General features: G+C 49.1%; 1 protein-coding gene across 1 annotated transcript; it reads right to left on the bottom strand.

Moving 5' to 3' along the window:
• Positions 1–6,492: 6,492 nt before the first annotated feature.
• Positions 6,493–18,677, bottom strand: LOC118091186 (perilipin-3-like). Its single transcript, XM_035127859.2, has 7 exons — positions 18,621–18,677; positions 16,426–16,621; positions 9,739–9,821; positions 9,301–9,499; positions 8,510–8,697; positions 7,274–7,336; positions 6,493–6,891 (listed from the first exon to the last, which is right to left on the bottom strand). Exons 1-7 carry the CDS (start codon positions 18,675–18,677, stop codon positions 6,493–6,495), a joined length of 1,185 nt encoding a protein of 394 aa, XP_034983750.2.
• Positions 18,678–19,321: the final 644 nt, after the last annotated feature.

Raw genomic sequence — 19,321 nt, 5'->3', positions numbered from 1 at the left:
CCCTGATGGAACTGTTGCCTGCAGTTCCCCGACAATGCCTGCGCCTGCCCTTTTATTCTCTTCAGCCAGAGCCCTGTAACCAATCACAAACTTCCCTCTGAAAATCCTGTGGCCCATTGGACTATAGCTAAGGACCAATGAGTTCAAACAGAATGCTCACTAAAGGACCTATCACAGCTTTAGGATTACATCAATGCTTATAAAAGCTACGTTCTGCTGTCAACTGCCATAACAGAAACCCTAACAGCGCACAGTTTAGCAACTGCATCGGCCTAGCTGCTTCTTCGCAAATTGCCAACTCAAAAACCCTCATACACTGTGCCTTCCTGGATCAATTCGGTCTCATCTACACTTCTGTTTGCCCTGCTGCTTTCCGCTAGGAAAACCTGCATTTAAGCACTGAATCGGAACAAATAGCAAGCGCATTTTCTGCAGATTGCCATTCCCCCCCCCCTATTCAGCAGTAAATTGTGTGTTTTCCAGGAGAAAGCTGCCAGTCAAACACAAAAACTAGACAAGGGGGAAACTACTCAGACTCATGCTTTCTAGGAAGTGTGGACAATCCCTATGTCTTTTCTCCCTTATTATAATTATTTACACACCAAACAGTTTATGCAGCAGAACAGTGTTTTTACATCTACATCGTCCCTCATATTTCCCTCAGAAGAACATGTGTCCACCCTACTCCTAGAATTTATACCAGGCTTGGCCAGTTTAAGGGTTTCATATTGTCTGCTAGGGATGCTGGAAGAGAGGGCTATCGATGGCCACTAGCCATGAGGGCTGTACTCTGCCTCCACAGTTCCAGGCATCAGAACTTCTGAATCCCGGTTGCTGGAAGCCACAGGCGGGGAGAGTGCTCTTGTGCTCAAATTCTGCTTGCGGGCTTCCCACAGGCATCTGTTTAGCCACTGTGAGAACAGGATGCTGGACTGAAGGGGCCATTGGCCTGATCCAGCAGGTTCTTGTTGTGCTCTTAAGAATTTGTCACCTTCCTTTGCAATGAATGGGGAAATCTTGCTCATACAGGGTTTCTGTGCACACAACATCCTGTTGTAAGAATGGTAGCCAGCATAGTGCCGCACTTAATAGCATCACGCTAGTGCTGAAGAAATCCAGGATCAAATTCCCACACAGCCATGTCCCTCACTTGGTGACCTTGGAAGATTTTGCTGCCTGACCCAGCTCACGGGGTTTTTGTGAGGATAAAAGGGGCAGGTTCACGCATTCTGTCTTGAGCCCTTAGAGAAAAGGTGGGATATAAACGTAATAAATTCTGAATCTGGCTTATGAGTCTTTGAACTGCAAAGGACAAAGCCTGTAGCAGTGTTTCTTTGCCATGGCAAACAAGCAGCACAGCTACACAGGGCCTAAGAAGGGATATATATATATATATATATATATATATATATATATATATATATATATATATATATTGTGTGTGTGTGTGTGTTTTCAATGATTGCACTGTCTGGCAGGATTTTGTGACAACAGGCATACATATGGTAACAGTTTGCGGTTCTCCTAGAGTGCAGACACTTTGTGAGCAAACCGTCTGATATTAACAGTTTGTTATTTCAGAAAGGTGCCAGCTAGAAATTTTTGGCAGCCTGGGGTACCAGGCTTATACTCCGTATAATATAGTAAGATATTCATCTTGGCTGGCTTCCTCTCCCCTTCCTTCCCTTAAAAAAAATAAAATAAACAAGTTTTGCAAACCAACAAATGAAAAATGCAGATTAGTTTTTTCACAGACCAACAAGGAATTGCAAGGGAATTTTTCCTCCTTACCTCTTATTGGAATTGGCAGCTTGACCATAAGGATATGTTGTTCATCAAATCATAGTGACAACTTAAGGTAGCAGAAAGGTGCAGTAGAAGATCCAGAGTGATCCACAATATCTAATATACTGTGCTCAGTTGTTGGAATTGTTTCTATTTTGTCTTGAAATGGCAGGCTCTGTCTCACATTTTTACTTCTCCCAGTTCTGGTGTTGTCAGAATTCATTTCAGAAATATTTCAGAACACAGGGAGCTAGTGGAAAGAGACACCTCCCCTGAAATATGCCAATTTTCCTTCCCTAATGTTTCCCAACCCTCATCCCCAGCTGACACCAATGCAGCAGCATTTGCTAATACCCACCCCCTTATTTCTCTTGCCTTCCTTCTCCAGGTCAGAATTTGGACTGTAAGCGCCTCAGGGCAAAGACCCTAATCCTATGCTTATGTTATTCTGTAAGACTCTATACAGCAGAAGCAGGGAAACTGTGGCCCATCATCCACACTGGTTGGGGTTGATGGAAGCTGGAGTCCTATGTCATCTGGTGGTCCCCATCCCTGCAAAATACACTGAGGCGCTAACTGAAAACAAGAATGTTGTTTCTCCATCGCCATCACTCCTTGTGCAACAGAGTTACTGATTTATTACATTTATGGGCAGAGAAACAGAACAGAGCCATTCATCATCACACAGCAGGCAAGGCCCCTCTGCGAGTAGGTGCTTTTGGCTCAAAGGAACGTTTAATGATTTCTTATGGTCTACTAATAGTTGGGCTGCGGCCTACTATTGTGAACTGGCACACAGTTCGGCAAATTGCTGACCTAAACACATTGGGAGAGACATCTCTGTCACATTGCCTCCCCGGAGCAGCTCTTCTTGCCAAGAAAGTGCCGTTTCCGATATCAAGATGTAGATGTATTTCGAAAGCTATTTCATTTAGTATTGGATAAGCAGCAGCAACCCACAGCTGGCTGGGTTACATTCCCTCAAATCTGCTTAGCTTTCGTGCGGTTGGGGGAAAGCAAGTTCAGAACATCCAGAACTGCATCTTGAGGAAATAAACAAGATTTCCATGAACTTCAGGGAGACTCTTTGGGGAAGAGTGTAGTAGATAGATTTGTCACCTGTCAAAGGCCCCCAGTGACTTTCGAGACAAAAGAGGCAAAGATAACTTGCCTTGTGGAGGCAGTTTCATGGCACGCACCTACTGAATTTCTGCCTGCATTGCCCAGCTTGCAAAGGACAAAAACAGGGACAGGGTGAATGTGGGCAGTTACCAAAGCCCCATCCTGATGGTTGGACTACCAAACCATGACCAGTTGCCATGGAAGGGCTCAGGTCTCCAGTACAGGCAGGGGAGACCTGAGCCATCTAAGGTGTGGCGGTTCCACTCCTTTGCCCCACAGCAGCCCCTCTTCCCCATCTCTCTCCACTGGCTCCAAATCCTGGTGCAAAGTGAGCAAGTGAAAGGCTGCTGCAAGGAGAACTCTCCCTACCATTAGTCTCAGTGAGACAGTCACCTCAGGCAGAAGATGTAGGCCCTACAGTTGCTCTCCCTGATCCCCAACAGACAACCTTCCCTCTGTTGGCCTATGTGTGCCTGGGGATGAGTAAATCTGTCAGTTTGGGTGTCACATTTTCCCATTCTTATGTTTTGCTCTCCACCGTTCCACGTTTTTAATGGCAAGCAAGGTCCTCGGGGAAATTTGTCAGCACTTTAATTCCAGTTTCTCCTAATACGGTACAGTATATACATTTGAGGTTCCCAAGATCAAGGAAGAGGTTTTACTCTACGTTTGGCCCCAGCTGGAGCCTGTTTTGAATCAAGATGGCAGACTACCTTTCAAAGCTGATGTTTTTTGTTTCTTAGAATTCCAAGCAACGCCAGGCTACCAATCATATATAAGCCAGGCCATTGGACTCACCTAGTATCAGGCACTCTTTCAAGAAAGCTTACTTACCATTAGTGATATTGACAGCCATTGTCATTTGACTATCAGACTACAACTAAGGCAACCTAGGCATTAAGCTCACTGGGTGGGCCTTGGGCCAGCCACTCACTCTCAGCCTGGTCTATCTCACAAGACTGTTGGAGGCGACAGCAGGAGAACCAAGGAACTCCTTGTAAGAAAGGTAGGATATCAGTATAAATGAAATAAATAAAACTTCTCTGTTAGAAACACTGACCACCTTCTGAAGAACTCGAAGCTTCTCCAAAACAGCCTGGGAACTTACTACAGAAAAGGTTGTGACCAGCTTATAGTATTCTGTGAGAACAGTTTTCTCAGCTCATTATAATTTGTCTGACAGCGTGACTCACATTTCCCCCATATTCTCTATCTATGCCTTTTGTCTGTCATAACCATCCTGGGGGCGGATGCGTCTGAGGCCAGATGTCTTTTTAGCATGCTGTTTCTAATTGTGAATAATTTTCTTGCCTGAGATGCATGCTACTCTCAAAAGATGGCTCTGTGGATAAGGTGGGGAGAGTAAAGGAAAAGTAAGCACTGAGCTAGACCTGTCATTGAACTTCACGTCCTGATAAATCATTATACTGGATCTGCAGGCAGCAAAAGCCTTTAAACAAATGGCACACTCATATCCTGTATCTCCAGCCTTCTGAAATTTTGCAGGTTACCTTGCTAGGGGCATCTCTATGATATATGTCTGTATGCCATCTGTCGAATAGTCACCCACAAAAATCACCATGAAGGAAGCAAACCCCATTTTCATCCCCTCCCCCAAAAAGGTCAATTTAAAAGTTGCCTAGCACAAAGGCCCCAAGGCATATTTGCTGCAATTTGACAGGTTTCTTACCCAGGGGTCTCGTACATGCAATATTCATTCGCATTGCATATAAAACAGATAAGTTAATCCTCTTCAACACACACACACACAATTGTAAAGGATTTCCTTGCAGGGGAAAAAAAACTCTGCAGCTTACGTCCAAAAATTCTCATTCTCCCAGAATGACAGAGAAATAATATCCTGCAAACATGAATCCAATTAGTGCATGAAGGGGTTACACCCGAGAGTAAGCTGTCCTGCCAGGCTTCGTCTGGGTCATCACTTCCCACCTTGACAGGAAACGGGTCACCAAGCCTTTGTTATCTCTCTTCCAAGATTCCAGGCATGAGGGACATGAACCTTGATTTCCACAAAACAGGATTCAGAATTGGAATCTGAAGCATTTCATATGCTCTCCAATTCAGTTCAGAATGAATCTCGGTCTTCTTCACAGGGCAGGTCCAAATGAAATCTTGCCATTGATGCACACCTCAGTTTGAAAAGGCCTCGCCAACTTGAAGGTCTTGCCTCATAAGCAGGCCAGGTAAAGACTACTGAGGCCAAGATGCAGCAACTAGAGCTCATGTTAGTCAGGTTAAGATTTTCCATTACCCAAACTCTCAGTACATCTATCATGACTGGCTTTCACTCAAGTTCCTTCTGCAATTCTCACCCTGTTTCTTTATGGTTAAGAACCTTGCACAGCTATAGGAGTGACACTTTTTGGTTGGGTTTTTAAATTGCCCTCCAACTTTATAATTAGGTCATTAGTCGTTTTAAGAAGGCCCACCCCATGGTAAAGTTAGTGTGCTTTGTTTTGTGGCAGGCATTCTGTTCGCAGGACTGTCTTAAGCATATGTGGCACCAGGGTGCAAAGATCCGCCCGATGCCCCCCCCCCAGGTTGCCCAGTCCCAGGCACGCAGGAGGGCGGAGCCGGCTGCCCGCCTCAGTGTATCGCTGGCTCGGTCACCCCCGAACTCGCGGCGCAGAGCCACCCGTAGCAGAAGACCCTGCCACAGCGCTTTGACCGACAGGTGGGCTCTTCCCCAGACTCAACTCTCGGCCTGGACTGGAGCCCGGGTGCCCCACCTAGCACCTATGGGTAAGACAGCCCTGTCTGTTCGATGAGACCAAAGGTTGGTCTCCAGTATTTTGTCCTCAGCAGTCAGCTGCCTCTGGAAAGCCCACAAACAAGATTGAGCACAATAGCACCCCAACGGCTGGTATTCAGACAGACTGCTTCTGATGCTGGAGTGATTAAACCCTGCTGCGCCATTCCAAAGGCCAATCTTGACACTTCTGGCAGGATCATTACCAAAGCCAAAGATTGAACCCTAGGACCTTGCCAGGGAAAACATGGAACCCTTTGCATGCAGAGTTTGAGTTCCACACTACAGCCTTTTTTCCTCATCGCTTCATGCTGCAACTCTGCTTCTCAGCATGGTGAATCCATCATCTAGGCGTCCCTTTAACAACAACATAAATTATGCTAGTTTGTTCTGGGAAAGGCTAGTATCATGGAGTGCTTCCACCATCAGCTGAAATATGATTAAGACTTCACACAGACAAGTAACCGAGTGCAACAATTTATTCCAATCATATTTCATAGCCAGATTAAAGATTCAGCTTGCAGAGACTATCAGCTGCATACATTCATTCACAGCCAATGAATAAATACAAGTCAGGTTTTTTTGTTTTTGTTTTACTTGTAGAGTCTGAAGCCCCTAGGGGTTAGCAACTGATTTTTCCAATAATGGTCAAGTCTCCCATCCTACCAAAAGTTCCAGGGCCATAGTTCTGTCATGTTAGCTTAGTCGCATTCATTTCAGCTCTTCTAACAAACTCAACAGCAGGCTGAAGTGCTCTTTCAAGCTCCATCAGTGCCCGGAGACACAGAATTCCAGCCTCTAGAATGAGCTACAGGTCACAAACTCTCCTTTGGCACTGCCGCTTTCAAGTCTTCCTTGTTCCGATTGTCAGGCTTTGTGGGCTTCACATCATCGGGTTTCCGAGGTGAAGGGGAGAAGGGGCCCACCAGCCAAGACATTGGAGCATTGTGTAAGACATAGTCCAAGATGTCGTCCACGTACTCCTGGGCTTTGAGGGCCTTCTCTTGGCTTTGGCTTAGAATGTTGTTGGGGAGGTCTTTGAAAGAGTGAGCACTGGTGAAGTAGGTTTGAAGCTCTTCTATGTTGCGATAGGCCAGCTGGATGTTCTGCTGGAAGTTAGCTGGCAGGCCTTGGATGCTGGCAATCAGGTTCTTGTAGGCTGCTTGCAACTGCTGGGTGATGTGGTGGGACATGGCCAAGGTCTGAGATTCTATCTGCAATTAGAAGGAAGAAGTCAACAGATCCCTCAACCAGGGTTCTACATGCACGGGTCAAGCCATGTCTAACCACCAACGGTTAGCTCCATTGGTCAGAGCATGGTGCTGATAATGCCACGGTCACGGGCTTGTATGGGTGCATATTCCTGCACTGCAGGGGGGTGGACTAGATGATTCATGAGGTCCTTCCCAACTCTGATTCTATCACCATTAAATCAGTAGTGTAACCCAGTGTTTCTCAACCAGTGTGCCTCCAGATGTTTTGGGACTACAACTCCCATCATCCCTAGCTAGCAAGACCAGTGGTCAGGAATGATGGGAGTTGTAGTCCCAAAACATCTGGAGGCACACTGGTTGAGAAACACTGGTGTAACCATACCTGACGAAGCCTCTCCTGGCTTTCCTGGACTTTCTGCTGAACACTTTCCTTTGTATCCTCTATCTAGAATGGAAACAAACAAAAGTCAACAGAGCAGCTTGGAATAAACTAAAGCCAAGCCAAACCTTGCAATTGCTACACATTTTGTTACCATACCTGTCAGATAAGTACTGACCCCTTTTACGCCCTAGTGCATTGAAAGAGATTGGCAAGATCTCGCTCAATTAGATGCAAGTTTTCATAAGCAAGCACATGCAGATGTTGAGCTTCTTATACAAATAAGATTTCCCTCTCTCATAGCTTGCCATGTTGGTATCAACATTGTTCATCCTCACACACTGATACCTGATTTTACACGACCATACAATTACAGTCCCAGCTTTCCACTGGTGCTCATAAGCAACCATCCATATTTAACTAGTGCCAGCAATTTGCTTTGACTATCTAAAAGTGACAGCTGAAGAAGTGTGCATGCACACGAAAGCTCATACCAAAATATAAACTTAGTTGGTCTTTAAGGTGCTACTGAAGGAATTTTTTTATTTTGCTTCGACTCAGACCAACACGGCTACCTACCTGTAACTAAAAGTGACACACTTACACATTTCTTATGAATCAGGATCATCTAGCTCTTAAAGCTGAGTATTTGCTATACTGCAAATTCACATCTTGCTGCTGTGCGGAGCTTCATTGTGGTCCAGATATCAAAACACAGCATCGTATGACTTGGGGATCAATTGCCACCAGCCATTGTTATATCTTCAACAGTTCAACATCTTGAAATTATGCATATCATGCTCCATCTTCGGGTTTTCCAGTTTTCCCAATGAGCAAAGACTACTATATTTGTCTGCCCAGAAAACCCTGAAAAATTCCCAAAGATTCTGGAGCACATTCTGTGTATAACATTTATGCAGTGTTGGGGCAGGAGCCTTTTCAGTTACAGTATTGACTGCCTGAGGTGTTGGGGCAAGGGGACGGGGGACAGGCCCATGGCACAAATCTCCATATGCAAATTTATGTCATGATCCTAAGCCCCCCACCCCAGCCCATGCCTCCCTCTAGAAACAGCCTATGGAGACCAAATGCTTAGATTCCCATGCAATCAAGTCTTTTCAGTTGCCAGTCATAACTGGTTAACAAGGAACACAGATATTTACAGCAGCTTAAATAGTAAGCAGGCATCTTTTTCCTGTGGTTAACAAAGAGGACGCACTGCAGAAGTGAAGGCCCTACCTGCCCAATGGCTTGACGCAGCTGAACGAAAGTCTCTCTGATGTCCTCTCGGGCAGCTTTCATCTTGGCTACAGCATACTGATAAGCACGATGCTGGAGCTTGGTTGACAGAGAACCAAGACGCACAAAGTACCCCTGAGTCTCGAGGGGCACACCCACTCCTTCTGGTGTAGTTTCTGCAACTTTTGCTAAAGAACACATTTAAATATTGTTATTTTTAAAAAAGTTTCTACCCTAGCTAACTTTAAACACACACACACACACACACACACACACACACACACACACACACACCAGGAAAGATCACAGCATACCACCTTTCGGAATCTCAAAATCAGAAGGAAGATTCATGAAGTATGAAAGATGTTGCGCCCATCTAGGAAGAATGTGACAAAAACCAGGCACCACTATCAGGGCAGCCTCTCATGTCTAGTCGCTACCTGCTTAAGTTTCAAAAGGTGCATACACCCAGGCACTGGGCTCTCAGGGGTGTCAGGCCAAGAGTCCGGGGCCCTAGAGTTGAATCCAGGGAAGATTTGGAGCGCCACGGTGGGCTCTTCTGCTGCGGGCGGCTCTGCATCGTGAGTTCGGGGGCGACTGAGCCAGCGAGACGCTGAGCCAACCGGCCAGCTGGCTCCGCCCTCCTGCGCGCCTGGGACTGGGCAACCGGGGGGGGCACTGGGCAGGTCTTTGCACCCCGGCGCCGCATATGCTTACGACATGGTTCCATATGCTTCAGACAGCCCTGATAACATTGATCACAATACATCAGGTTGCTATTCTTTGCTTACCCAGTTCTTCTTCAGTCATTGGAAGGTAGTGGTCCAGCAGCTCTTCAGATTTCTCCAGCACTGCTTCTGCTCCACTGAGGGCCATCTTGCCCATTCTTGTTTCTACCATCATCTCTTTACTGTCCTGCATAGCTTTGGCCACCGCTTCTTTTGCGTCTGCTACTTTCGACGACACCAGTTCTTGCGTATCAGAAATAACCTAAAGCCAGACCATCAAACAAGCAGCTTTATTCATCACCTCCTACCACGCAGTACATTTGACTGCCATGACCACTCTCCGCCCACCAGAATTGTTGTGACTAGGCAAGCAACCTCTTATCCAAGTTGCTGTGAATTCGTTCCCCAAAGTTCAGGAATGCATGAAGAGCAATATTCCAACAGTAGATTTAAATAAATGCTTGGGACATAAGAAAAAGTAGTGAGCAGGTTGCAATCTACCTGGTCAGCTGTCTGATGAAGGATGGGAAGCTTCTCCTCTAGCTTGTCCAAGCCCTTGGAGGCATAGTGGCTTGCTGCTGCAACTACAGAGAGGATTCCTTTAGCACACATGAATTGTGGAAGAGGAGCTTATTGTAGCCTACACACTTGTCATTGTTTGATCTAGCGCCATGTACTAATGAGGACATTGAGAACAGAGTATTTCACATAGGTGGCATCGCATGTGTGAGGGACAGGGGATATCGCGAAGTCCCTCCCCTCCTGAGTTCAAGCCCGTCCCCGAGCAAAGGGGAAAGCAGGGAGAGTTCCGATTCCAGTGGGGAAGCAGGAAGTCGTGTCCGAGGCTCAGGCAAGGTAGAGGAGCCAGGGTCCCAGGTGGGACAGGAAGGGGCAAGTAAGGGGGGAAGACCCATCCCCCCAACTCCAGAATTACGCAGGAAGAGGAGGGGCAAGAGGATGGGTCTGCCAAAGCTTTTGTGTTGGAGAAAGACGCGCCAAAAGCCATTAGGAGGTTCTGAAACCGACTGACAACATCGCTCCGTGTAAATAGCAATGACTTGAGCACTGTAAATACGCAGCACCAATAAAAGAATAAAATGCAGAGCTGCGTAGCGTCGTTACTCTGAAGTAGTCCACTCCGGCCACTGTGACAGCAACCTCCTAATCATTTTTGGGCTACTTTGGAGTTGCCGGGATGAGCGTGTCAGAGGCGGAGAAGTGGCGGCAGATCGCTGAGCAAGCCCAGCTAGAACTGCAACAGCTGTCGCTGCAGGCGCAGGGAGAATTGAAGGCAGCTAAAGAGGAGACTAAGAAGGTCCAGGACGACCGGCTACAACTTGCGGAACAGGTGAGAGAGCTCCAGGAAAAAGAGCAGCATTTAAGGGCGGTGGCGGTAGACCTCCAAAACAAGCTGGATGCAGAGAAAAACAAGGCGGGAGGGGCACCCCAAGTCCAAGTGCTGCCAGGAAGGAGAGCTGGGACCCTAGTAAGCAAGTTCAATGGAGACCCGAAGGAGTTTCAGGGCTTTGAGACTGAGATTGTGTATGCTCTTGAGCTGCACCACGATGAGTTCCCTGATGATGAGCACAGAGTAGCGTTTATTGTGGAGCACCTTACAGGGGCGGCCAGGGAGTGGCTAAGACCGTTAATTGCAACAAGGAATCCTTGCATGAAGAATGTCAAACTCTTTCTAGAAGGTTTGAAAACGATGTATTCGTCCGATAGTCATATGGACCAGACTAAGGAGGAACTTCATAATTTACGCCAAGGAAATATGACAGTTCGCGCGTATTGGGCGAAATTCACCATGCTGGTGCACAGATTGGGGTGGGATCTGGAGTCTGCCCCAATGCAAGCGGCGTTTTACTTGGGGTTGCATGAGGAGGTGAAGGATGAGCTCTCGAGAGGTCCAAAGCCCAGTAATATGGATCAACTGAGCAAAGCGGCTCTGGCGGTGGGGGTGAGGCAGGAATCCAGATGGAGCGACAAGCAAGCAACGCGCGCAAAGCGGGCTTGGTTCCCACGGTCGCAGGAGAAGCCACTCCCTCAACAACCCTTTCAAGCCACGCCTGGGGCCAGTCAGGACCAGGAACCCATGCAGATTGATAGCGCGCGCGCGCGGGCTTTTCAAACCCCAGCGGCGCCAAGACGCAAGGAGGGAAGGGGTGGGAATTGCTTTCTCTGCAACTCCCCCCAGCATCTCGTCAGAGACTGCCCACATCGCAGGGAGTGGCAAGGAAAGGCGGGAACGGTTGTGCCCTCCCCCACTGACGCAGCACCACAGCAGGGAAACGGGAAAGCCTGGCTGCAGGAGACAAGGGGCGGCAGCCAGGCACAGTCAGCAGACAACAGCCCCAGCCCACCCACCCGCACAGAGAGGAGCAGAGCCAGCCCACCCCTCCCAGAGCAGGAGTGGTTCTAGAAGTGACGCTCACGCTCCCTAATGGCTATCCCCTGACAGTCCTCGCCTTAATTGACAGTGGGGCGTCAGCGAACTTCTTCTCGAGGAACTTTGCAGAAGAGCACCAGATCCAGCTTCTGCAGCTGGATTTTCCTCTGCACGTGGCAACCATTGACGGCAGAGAGCTGCTGGGAGGGGCCATCACTCATCAAACCCCCCCCATGAGAATGACGGTTGGAAGGCACTCAGAGACACTGGCATTCAACGTCACCACCATCTCAGACCCCCCAATCGTTTTGGGCATGAGCTGGCTGGCGCGCCACGACCCCTCCATAAGTTGGCATCAGAGATGCATCACTTTTGGATCGGACTTTTGCCTGGAACATTGCATGCAGCACCAACCAGGGGAGGGGCCTCCGATAGCCACGGTGGCCACCATGCACGTCAAAGGGGGTGAGGCGATACCCAAACCATACTGGGACCTGCAGGAGGTCTTCAGTGAAGCGGAGTCCGACCACCTGCCCCCACACAGGCCTTTTGACTGCCAGATCAACCTGGTGCCGGGGGCAACTATACCCCCAGCCAAGCTGTACGCCATGTCAGACCAGGAACTGGAGGATCTGCGCGCTTTTATCGACAAGAACCTCAAGCGGGGGTTCATCAGAGAAAGCAAGGCAGCAGGGGGCAGCCCGGTCTTCTGGGTGGACAAGAAAGACACGCAACAGCGCCGTCTTGTGGTGGATTTTAGACGGCTGAATTCGGTGACAGAGCCAGTGGCTTTCCCCATGCCCAGAGTGGATGATCTCCTGACAGCGGCACGCAGGGGCAAGATTTTCACCAAGCTAGACCTGAGGGGGGCGTACAACTTGATCAGGATCCGGGAAGGCGATGAGTGGAAAACCACGATGTTCACGCCTCTGGGCTCTTTTGAATATCTGGTGATGCCCTTCGGGTTGCAAGGGGGCTCAGCATGCTTCCAGGCCTTCATGCACCACGTCCTGGGGTCCCTACTCTTCAGGAAATGCTTGGTCTTTCTGGATGACATCCTTATTTACTCCAACGACCCAGTGCAGCACGTGAAGGACGTCAGGGAGGTGTTACAGCGCCTGAAGGAGAACCACCTGTATGTGAAGCTGGAGAAGTGCAAGTTTCACACCAAGGAGGTGGACTTCCTGGGCTACAAGCTGTCAGACAAGGGGCTGGCAATGGACAAGGACAAGGTGCAGACCATCCTGGACTGGCACAGCCCCAGGACGCGCAAAGATGCCCAACGCCTACTAGGCTTTGCCAACTTCTACAGGAAGTTCATCAAGAACTTCTCTCGAGTTACGGCTCCCATCACTGACTGCCTGAGAAGCAAGCAGAAGTTCAGGTGGACACCAGAGGCGCAAGCAGCGTTCGAAAGCCTCAAGAGGGTGTTCGCCTCAGACCAGAACCTGTTCCACGTGGTTCAGGACGCGCCCCTACGCATTGAAACAGATGCTTCTGATAAGGCTGTGGGCGCCATTTTGTTGCAACTGGACGCCAACAGAGAGTGGAGACCCTGTGCCTTCTTCTCCAGGAAGTTGACCCAGCCCGAGCGAAACTACACAGTTTTTGATCGGGAACTTCTTGCGATCCACGCGGCGTTCCAGCACTGGAGACACTTCCTGGTGGGCGCCAAGCACCCCATCCAGGTGTGCACAGACCACAAGAACCTGGAGTTCTGGAGAACTGCCAGGGTGCTCAACCAGCGGCAGATACGGTGGGCGGAGTTCTTCTCGAACTTCAACTTCTCCATACACTACATCCCAGGAGAGCAGAATGTCAGGGCGGATGCCCTCTCCCGCAAGCCAGAGTACATGGAGGAGGAGGCGCCACCAGCCCCAAGGCACATTTTCCCCCCGTCGGCATGGTCCTGCGGAGCAGCAGTGGTGAGCGAGGCAGAACTCACAGCACTGACGGCAGCGGATGAATTTGCCAACCGCATCTTCAGAGAACTGAGAGGGGGGAGGGAGCAGGCAAAAGACTTTGCAGAACGCAGAGGGCTGCTTTTCTACAAGGGTGCGCTGTACCTACCCACCACCCAGCTTCGACGTACGGTCCTCAAGCAGATGCACGACAACCCTACAGCGGGGCATTTTGGAAGGGACAAGACCACTCACCTAGTCATGAGACACTTCTGGTGGCCAGGGGTGAGGGAAGATGTTCGAGACTATGTAAGGGGCTGTACCACCTGCCAGCGGGCGAAGGTGGTCAGAGCAGCGCCACCAGGGTTGCTGGAGCCCTTAGCCACACCACACAGGCCGTGGGAAGTGGTGTCCATGGACTTCATCACAGATCTGCCTTCGTCCAGGGGTAAGACTGCAGTGTTGGTGGTGGTGGACCTCATGTCCAAAATGTGTCACTTTATACCGTGTGCCAGGGCAGTCTCGGCAGAAGAGACAGCCAAACTGTTTGTTGATCACATTTTCAGACTGCATGGATTACCTTTAAGGGTTATTTCGGATCGTGGCCGCCAATTTGTTTCCAGGTTCTGGCGGCGGCTCATGAACCTCCTGCAGGTGGAGGTCAGCTTGTCGACGGCTAGACACCCGCAGACCAACGGACAAGCGGAGAGGGTCAACGCCATTCTGCAGCAGTACCTGAGATGCTACGTCAGCCAGCGGCAAACGGACTGGGTGGATCGCTTGCCACTAGCAGAATTTGCCTACAACAATGCAGTGCACGTCTCCACAGGGGTGTCGCCCTTTAAGGCCAATTACGGGCGCGACCTCAGATCTTTCCCAGAGAGGGAGAGGGAGGAGGAGGAGGAGGGCCCACAGGCTGAGGATTGGGCAGAGGAACTGGAGACGGTGCACCAGCAGCTCAGAGAACACGTGGAGAGGGCCAAGGAAGCGTACAAAAAGGGGGCAGATCGCCACAGGCGACAAGGGGAGGTCATCAGGGTGGGGGACAAGGTGTGGTTGTCCTCGGAGGGCCTTCCCACCAGAGGGAGGTGCAAAAAGCTGGCACCCAAATGGCTGGGCCCCTTCACGGTCACGCAACAGGTCAACCCGGTGGCATACAGGCTGGCACTGCCAGAGGACATGAGGGTGCATCCAGTGTTTCATAGATCGCTGCTGTCGCCGTACAGGGAAAGCAGCAGGCTCCGAGACAGCGAACAAACCCCCGAGGGAGGGGGGGAGAGGGAAAGCAGGGAGCAACTCAATGAGGCCACGGCCATCCTGGATTCAAGGTGGGGGGTGGGGGGCCTGGAGTACCTCATGGCATGGGAGGATGCTCCACCGTCCCAGAATGAATGGGTTCCCGCCACTCAGATACAGGAGGAATTCTTGGTGGAAGAATTTCACGCCCTCTTTCCCCACAGACCCAAGCCCTGGCACATGGAAAGGGAGGGGGAGGAGGAGGAGGCACGGGAGAACAGCTCACCATGGCGCTGGGAAGCGGAGTTTGAGGAACCAGAGGATGAGGTATGGGTGTCGCCAAGATCCACCCAGTCAGAGGAAGGAGCAGATTGGCAAAACATTTTTACCCCCACCAGCTCTGACGCCACGGACTTTTTGGGATTCCCGTCCTCCCAGGCGGAAGGGGGGGCTCGCAGGACTGGGGGGAGGTGTTCACACCAACGGGCTCGGAGAGCACCGAGTTTTTAGGCTTCCAGTCGTCACCGACACATGGGGGGGCCTGGGGAGGGGTGAAGGAGAGCTTGGGAGGGGGGTGGATGTGAGGGACAGGGGATATCGCGAAGTCCCTCCCCTCCTGAGTTCAAGCCCGTCCCCGAGCAAAGGGGAAAGCAGGGAGAGTTCCGATTCCAGTGGGGAAGCAGGAAGTCGTGTCCGAGGCTCAGGCAAGGTAGAGGAGCCAGGGTCCCAGGTGGGACAGGAAGGGGCAAGTAAGGGGGGAAGACCCATCCCCCCAACTCCAGAATTACGCAGGAAGAGGAGGGGCAAGAGGATGGGTCTGCCAAAGCTTTTGTGTTGGAGAAAGACGCGCCAAAAGCCATTAGGAGGTTCTGAAACCGACTGACAACATCGCTCCGTGTAAATAGCAATGACTTGAGCACTGTAAATACGCAGCACCAATAAAAGAATAAAATGCAGAGCTGCGTAGAGTCGTTACTCTGAAGTAGTCCACTCCGGCCACTGTGACAGCATGTGACACACTTTGCTGGTAGAGATGTGAGCAATGTTGTTGTTTTTTCATTCACGGTGGGAACACCTACTGGCAAAAAGTTTCAGGTCTAATGTGTGTCAAGGCAGTTTCTACTATTGTAAAGACTTCTGTGCACATGACCCCACAGCATTCACTTCAAAATATATATGGGATGGTCATCTTCAAAGATTGCAATCTAAAGAATTTGTACTACGGCTGCTGGCAGCAGCTAGGCTATGTGTAGCGCACAAAAATAGAAGAATTTGCAGGCACTGCAGATTTCTCTGTGGTATAAAAATGTATGGAACTTCACAATCACAGGAAAGATAACCCACAATATACAAATTTCCAGAAGCTTAGAAGATCCAGAACATTATTACACTGTGTGGTGGGACATTGATAATTTATACCAATACAACTAACCCCCAGGACTCTTTGGCACTGCCAGTGTGGGGAAAATAGACATTTTACTGTTTCTAGTAATAGGTGCCTCCAATTTTCTTAACAAAGAATGGATAAATGGGTCCCTTTGTCATCTGATATTTTTGCATTTTTACACTTGTTTTCATTTGTGTTTAATTTCGTACGTATGGTGGAATAACGTATTTAAAAAGAAAAAAAAGATTAGAACATTTCCGATGCAGCCTACTCACCCTGTGGTTCAAGCTTACTGAGAAGAGGCTGGGCACCGCTCACAGCAATATCAGAGACATGCTTCACGCCTTTCTCGGCTAAATCCAGAACAGCTTTCACATAGGGATGGTTCTCTTTGGTTGAGGCATAAGCAGAGGCAGCCAAATCATAGGTGGAGCTTACCAGAGGCAGACTGGTAGCTCTCTTGAGGACATCCTAGAGGTGTGGTAAGAGAACATCAGTAAAGTATCTCAGTGGCCTGTAATATTCTAGACACATTTGTTCTACCAATGGCCTGAACCTAACTAGACACATCACAGTAAAGTCAGTGTCAAGATGGACTAAATTCCAAACTTTAAAAATGTAACAGTTCTACATTAGAATTAATCCATGCACCAAGTTTCAAGTTACCTTGCTTATTTTTTTAGTTGTTAAGATATTCAATGCTATCATAGCTCATTGCGTGCCAAGGTACCAAGATGTCCCCCCAATAACTCACACGATACACCATAAATTTTGTTTAAGGGTTTTTGGAATTAATTTTGGCCACAACTTTATTAATATACAAATCAAATGTGAGTGGTTGCTTAGTCATTGGTTCCCCAGCCATCTGTCCCCCGCCTGGGACAGATCTGACCCCCCTAACCTAGTAGAGGAGCCAGTAAGTAAGCACCCCCCGAGAGAGGACGGGGCAGGGGGCACAAGCCCTTCTTCTTGTCCTCTCCCCAGATGCTCCCCGTGGCTCATGCGCGGCCTGTCCCCTAGCGGGGTTAAACAGACAAACATGTGGAGCCCGGGATTCCTTTAACGGAATACTTCTGTATGGCAGCAGCAATCAAATGAGGGTCAGGCCCATCCAATATCCGTACCCGTCAACCAATTTTAATTGAACCAATGACTAACCGCAACCTCACAAGTTGTGACTAATTGCAGTATGGTAGGCAAAAACCACCTGGCACCAGCCAATCTGTCAAGTGTCTAAATAGATGTACACCTTTGGTCCTCTCCCTTTCCTCATTAATATTTTGCCCACTTTCACTCCCAACAGGAAAAGGGTTTGTTTAAGGGTTTTTGGAATTAATTTTGGCCACAACTTTATTAATATACAAATCAAATGTGAGTGGTTGCTTAGTCATTGGTTCCCCAGCCATCTGTCCCCCGCCTGGGACAGATCTGACCCCCCTAACCTAGTAGAGGAGCCAGTAAGTAAGCACCCCCCGAGAGAGGACGGGGCAGGGGGCACAAGCCCTTCTTCTTGTCCTCTCCCCAGATGCTCCCCGTGGCTCATGCGCGGCCTGTCCCCTAGCGGGGTTAAACAGACAAACATGTGGAGCCCGGGATTCCTTTAACGGAATACTTCTGTATGGCAGCAGCAATCAAATGAGGGTCAGGCCCATCCAATATCCGTACCCGTCAACCAATTTTAATTGAACCAATGACTAACCGCAACCTCACAAGTTGTGACTAATTGCAGTATGGTAGGCAAAAACCACCTGGCACCAGCCAATCTGTCAAGTGGAAAAATTCCTACCGGGCCCCTGAATACAGGCGACCCCGTGACAGGCACTGCAAGGTCAAAGCAAGGGGCCTAAACACAGCGGAGGGCGGGTGGGAGATTCAAAGCAAGCAGCAAAGAGGAGGCACAAACTGCTTCTCAAGCTTAAATAAAGCTGAAACTGTCAATCACGAAATTGCAACAATTAAAACTCCCCAGCAACAACCAACCCTCCAATAAGTTACAACAAGGTCATCAAGTCTGACCTGCCCCCAACAGCCCTGGGACATCTTGTTAACCCTGCCGCAACCCATGCTCTCCCCTGTAGAGAGAACCTGCTATATGAGAGCACACGTTTTGTATTTCAGGACACAAACTTCTTCAGTTGCTTATAGAGAGTCGGGACAATAGTCTGTCCAAACCAATGTTGTCCTAGCAGTAGCTCTCCGCGGTATCAGGCAGGCATATTTTGTCAGCTAAATGCTTTGTATAGGGTGGCTGGAAATACCAGGGATTCAGGCTGGAACTTTCTGGCTAAAGAGTCCAGGCATGGAGGGGAGCTATGCCGGAGCCCCAGGGCACCAAATGCCAACAAAAAATTTTATTTTGGAGTTTTACACCCCATCTGCTAACCAAAAGTTCAAGGCAATATGTGTGTGTGTGTGTGTGTGTGTGTGTGTGTGTGGTATGTAACTGATAGACCTGATAGGAGAAACATACCTGCTGTACTTCTTCAGTCTCAGGAGCAGGGATGCTTTCTTGACTTTTAGAAGTCATTGTGTGGTCTGACCTGGAAGAGCAGAAATATAACTCCATTTGTGCCCTTTTCACACAAAAGGACTTCCTAACACAAGCCAGCAGTTCATCCTAAAGCCTTTATGAGGAAGGCAGTTTATTCCCTTTGTTCTAGCTTGGATTGGCATCCAGACAAGGGAGTGCTTCAGAATCCCAAAAGCCAAGCAAGGCTTCCAACAGCGTCTTCTCGAGTTTAATAATGATGCACGGCCTGAAGACAAGGCCCCATTGCCGCCACCTACTGGCAGCAGCATTATTACTCTGCACCACCGCTTTTAAATAATAATAATAAATAATAATAATTATAATTATTATTTATGTATACCCCTGGCTGGGGTTCCCCTGCCACTCTGGGCGGCTTCCAACAAACATTAAAACACATCAAATATCACAGATTAAAGGGCTGCCTTTTGGTGTTTTCTAAATGTCAGGTAGTTGTTTATCTCTCTGACCTCTGATGGGAGGGTGTTCCACAGGGCGGGTGCCACTACTGAGAAGGCCCTCTGCCTGGTTCCCTGTAGCTTTGCTTCTCGCAGTGAGGGAACCACCAGAAAGCCCTCGGCGCTGGACCTCAGTGTCCGGGCAGAACGATGGGGGTGGAGACGCTCCTTCAGGTATTTTCATAA

Source organism: Zootoca vivipara, chromosome 10 (assembly GCF_963506605.1).
Source record: "Zootoca vivipara chromosome 10, rZooViv1.1, whole genome shotgun sequence".
NCBI classification, from domain to species: Eukaryota; Metazoa; Chordata; class Lepidosauria; order Squamata; family Lacertidae; genus Zootoca; species Zootoca vivipara.
The sequence above is the reverse complement of the archived record's forward strand: the minus strand, read 5'-3'. Positions and strand labels throughout refer to the sequence as shown.